This window comes from Octopus bimaculoides, chromosome 23 (genome assembly GCF_001194135.2).
Source record: "Octopus bimaculoides isolate UCB-OBI-ISO-001 chromosome 23, ASM119413v2, whole genome shotgun sequence".
Lineage (NCBI taxonomy): Eukaryota > Metazoa > Mollusca > Cephalopoda > Octopoda > Octopodidae > Octopus > Octopus bimaculoides.
Genome location: NC_069003.1, coordinates 33,359,131 through 33,363,921, shown reverse-complemented (window position 1 = coordinate 33,363,921; position 4,791 = coordinate 33,359,131). Strand labels below are relative to the sequence as shown.

The 4,791-nt window shown below is 38.7% G+C and overlaps 1 protein-coding gene across 1 annotated transcript in view; it reads right to left on the bottom strand.

Annotated features, from left to right (window-relative positions):
* The window catches only part of LOC106875180 (atrial natriuretic peptide-converting enzyme), a 46,746-nt gene that overhangs the window by 12,488 nt on the left and 29,467 nt on the right, over window positions 1-4,791 (bottom strand). The window contains exons 22-27 of the mRNA XM_052975958.1: window positions 4,150-4,257; window positions 3,753-3,830; window positions 2,571-2,684; window positions 1,800-1,935; window positions 903-1,013; window positions 281-327 (exon numbers count right to left, since the gene is read on the bottom strand). Coding sequence (XP_052831918.1) covers window positions 281-327; window positions 903-1,013; window positions 1,800-1,935; window positions 2,571-2,684; window positions 3,753-3,830; window positions 4,150-4,257 — 594 coding nt within the window. The remainder of the gene's footprint in view (window positions 1-280; window positions 328-902; window positions 1,014-1,799; window positions 1,936-2,570; window positions 2,685-3,752; window positions 3,831-4,149; window positions 4,258-4,791) is intronic.

Genomic DNA, 4,791 nt, shown 5'->3' with positions numbered 1-4,791 from the left:
TATATATATATATATATATATATATATATATATATATATATATATATATGATGGGCTTCTTTCAGTGTACGTCTACCCAAATCCGCTCACAATGCTTTGGTCGGCCCAAGGCTATGGCAGAAGACACTTGCGCAAGGTGTCACACAGTGAGACTGAACCCAAGACCATGTGGTTGGTAAGCAAGCTAACTGAACTGAAATTACATTTCCGCTGTTCATTTTGTCAGATGATAACAAGGATAGTAAAAATATCAACAGCAGCATCATCAACATGTACTTACCTCTTTCATTACAAGCCATATGAACAACCTTGTTACTTTCACAGGACCTAAAATTTAAAAAATTAAAAAATTAAATAAAAACATGAAAAATTAAAAAATGAAATTAAAATAAAATGAAAATGAAATATAGAATAAAATAAATAAAATTAAAAAATTAAATAAAATAAAACAAAAAATAAAATAAAAAATGAAATAAAAATATTAAAAAATAAAAAATGAAATTAAAATAAAATAAAAATGAAATATAGAATAAAATAAATAAAATAAAACAAAAAATAAGAAAATAAAACAGTTACTTGGAAAATACTGTGTGGTGAACAGGAAATTGTCCGTGTGATGGACAGGAAATCAGTTGCATAGTTGTGGGGGGTGGGGAGGAAAGTAGATGTACAAGTAAATAAGTAAATAAGTATATCTGTGTGTGTGTATGTGCTTATATATCTGTGTGTGTGTGTGGCTGCATTTATGTGAGTGTATGCATGTGTGCCTGTATTAATGCAAGCGTATATACGTGTGCACACCTCTGCGCACCACATGTGTGTGATGGTTATGATGAAGGTAATTGTCATGGTTGTAATGATGGAAATAACAGTTTTAACGGTGATGGTCATGTTATACTTACGATGCTGTCCTGATGTAGTTCTGAAGAGGGTATTTAAGTGTTTCACTGAGTATCTGCTGGTAGGAGTGGGTATTTTCAGGTGCATCAAGTAACTCAACTCTCTTTACATTCCTAGGAAAAGAACACAATGAAGAGAAAATGTTATTGATTTCTAATTAACGTGCAAGTGGTTGAGCGCTCCACAGACACACATGCTCTTAATGTAGTTCTTAGGGAGATTCAGCATGACACGGAGTGTGACAAGGCTGGCCCCTTTTGAATTACAGGTACAACTCATTTTTGCCAGCTGAGTGGACTGGAGCAATATGAAATAAAGTGTCTTGCTCAAGGAGACAATGTGCTGCCAGGAATCGAACTCCCGACTGTATGATCATGAGCCAAATGTCCCTAACTGCTAAGCCATGAGACACTATACACATCACAGTCTATATTGCTGTATATGTTGCAGTGTATATACTGTGTGTATTCTGTCTTTAGAGTAGGTACACCACCTGTGTTTGTACTTGTAAGAGGTGACTGAAAGGATTGCAGACAGGAAGAGGATTTGGCATATACCACTCTCTTGCTTGTTCTCTTGTAGACCATTTGGTACCTGGCATGGAGTCCCAGAGAGGCAGTCTGTTTAGGGGACAATGCCAACTGCCTTAGTGTCCAAAGTGTTTTGTTCAGAGATGTGAGACAACTGATCAAGAACAATCAACACCAACCTAAAATGGACAACCAAAGAAGAAAAAAAATCTGTCTTAAGAGGAGAGTATTTATTCCATCATACAATATGTCTGAATAAAAGACAGGATGGTCATATTTGGGAAACATCTGGCTCACCTGGATCTAAACAGCTACAACAACAGTCTCTGCCCAGATACATCAATGTAGCTAGGGCAAAGAGTTACTTACTTGTGTCGGAGATATTTACAGACAAACGAGGCCCAATCTTTAGACCAATTGTTGGCACAGACCATGCTGGTTTTACCCCGTAAAGTGAGAGCCAAGACAGGCAGCGACTTTGAGGAATCATGTTTTCTCAGTGAAACTGAAAATATAAAAGATTGTTGTTGTTGGTTTACATTTGTGTTTGTTTTGTTTGTTTGAAGAATACATGGACATGCCAAAGGAGGAAGTGTGAAGCTGGTTTAGAGATTCTTTGAGGAAATGGTTGTTAAATAGTTAAATATTTGTAATTAAAAATATTAATTTGTTATTAGTGACAGAAATAGTATTAGTTCAAAACAGCATTCTGTATATCTTACTTAATGTGGATATTCTGTAAGAAAGCCACAAAACTAATTGCTGTTTTCATCTCACATAAACATCTATTGCTAAAAAGGACAGAAACACAAAAATAAATATCTAATTTTTAAACATTTGACCGAGTGCATAGCTTAGAGATCAGGGGGTCACTCTGGGTGAAGCTACTACTTCTCAGTATTAAAGGGTTCCTCTACAGTAGATGTGCCATTAGAATGTCACAGGAAAAAATCAGTAGACAGATTAATGAAGCCGAGCATACTGGCAGGAAACCTAGGGAGGAGACACCAAGAACAAGATGGTTGGATAATATACAGATCATGGTGTGGAAATACAGATTATGGTGTGGGGATACCGATTGTGGTGTGGTCATAGTTTGAAAACAGAGAATATAGAAAGGTTGTCTGCAGACGTACTTACCACACAAGGCTTCGTCTTCACCATCCGAGCAATCCCAGTGCATGTCACACACAGAGCTACGGTTGATACAGTGATACTCTCGAGTACACACAAACTCACTGGCCTTGCAGCTATCTGCAGTTGTAGAGAACATGGCAAACGTTTACATTGCAGTGATGTATGAGTGCGTGTGTGTCTGTGTTTGTATATGTGAGCTATACATATCTGTGTGCATGTAATACATACACCCCACCCCCCTCCATCAGGCATCGCCCATACTCTGAACGCCTTAGATACATTGAAGCTCCGATGTCTGGCAACTGACTTGGCAAACACCCACAAAATTATTAACCTTTTTGAGCTCCATGTGTCTAGCACATGTGGGCATATCTACAAAGTCAGAAAACAGCACAGCTCCCATGGTTTCTGGAAACATTTTTTCACACTCCGAGTTGCTGAAGCATGGAACAGATTACCTGCATCAGTTGTCAGTTGCCAAGACATTGCATCCTTTAAAACCTCCATGCTTCCTGAAATTCGCCAACAGTACCCCAGATATCCACCCCTCCATACGCATGCACACACGTATATCATGACTCATACACTGTTCTCTTTCCTGACTTTTGCACGTAATTCTATGCACTGTACATGCACCTTTGATGAGTTGTAGTGCACCTGAGTGAGGGTTGTAATTCTTCAGGTACCTCTGTGGTGTGAAAGGGAGAAAGAAGAAAGGAAGGAAGGAAGGAAGGAAGCTGGTCGGTGTTGCAATCCTTCACTTATTAGATGCACATGTTCTTTGTTTGGGTTTATGGTTTGAAAATTGGTTTTAAAGAGAGATTGGAAATATATGTTGATAGGGAATTGATTAAGAGGCTCTGAGGGGGTGAATTGTGTAATAATGACAATATTACAAGAGAAAATCAGGTTTCAAGACTGGGAACATTTTAAAGACATTTGAGTAAAAATAAATGTTCATGTGGAAATAAGTGCCAAAGTGTGGAAATAACATTGGGATGTGGAAATACATATTATGGTGTGGAAATGCAGACCATGGTGTTCTCACAACATGGAGAAGAGAAACACAAGTCTATGACAAACTGTGACTTAGAGAATGGCGAAGAGGTGGCGAAGAGAAGGACAGGCAGGGAAGGATTGGGCACAATTTGGGATCCACATTGAAGGGTGCGTGTTGAATAATACCTTTGAAAGGATAAATACTTTCTGGTGTTGTTGTTGCTGCTGGTGTCTCAGCAGTTGTTGTTGTTGTTGTAGTTTGATCTGTAAAACGGCAATTGTTCAGAAAGAGCAATTAATAATGATTAACGAGAAAGGGGGAAGGAAATAAAAATTGGTGAACGCATTGGTTCATGGCACTCCAAATAATGTGTAACTTTGTAAATGAGGTTCTGTCTGTGGTCAAGAACTAGGCCAAAATTCCCGGTCTGGGAATCGAAACCACAATCCTACAACTGCGAGTCCGTTGCCCTAACCACTGGGCCATTGTGCCTCCACATCAGTGTATTACATGTGTGAAGTATGACAATGCAAATACAAAAGAATATTTAGTGGTAAAAAGGGATTTAAAAATTCAACTTACGACATTTAGCTTCATCAAGTCCACCAGGACAGTCATTACTGCCATCACACCACCATTTTTGGGGGATGCATTTACCTCCAGGACAGGATACTTCACCAACGGAACAATCTGGAAAACAACAAAAAAAAATCAAAAAGTTGTTGATGACGTTTTTTGAGCAACAGGATGACAGCTTTTTCACCAATGGGGATCCAAGAACTGCAACAGAGATGGAAGAAGTGTGTGGGGTGCAAAGGTGGGAACTATGATGAAGAATAAATCTCATTTGGTGACATTCTATGAAAGAATCTGGGTCAGCCTATCAACTTTTCAGCTGACCCTCATGTGTGCATGCATGCATGCATGTGTGTGTGTGTGTGTGTGTGTACGTACACAGCCTGGCTCTCTGTCAGTTATGGTGTTGAGTGATCCGATTGATCCGATTGATGGAACAGCCTGATCATGAAATCAACTTACAAGTGGCTGAGCACTCCACAGACATGCATCCCCTTAATGTAGTTCTCAAGGCGATTCAGTGAGACACTGAATGTGATGAGGCTGGCCCTTTGAAACGCAGGTACAACACTCATTTTGCATAATTATTTATACTTTCACATATATATATATATATATATACATACACACACACACACAAACACATAC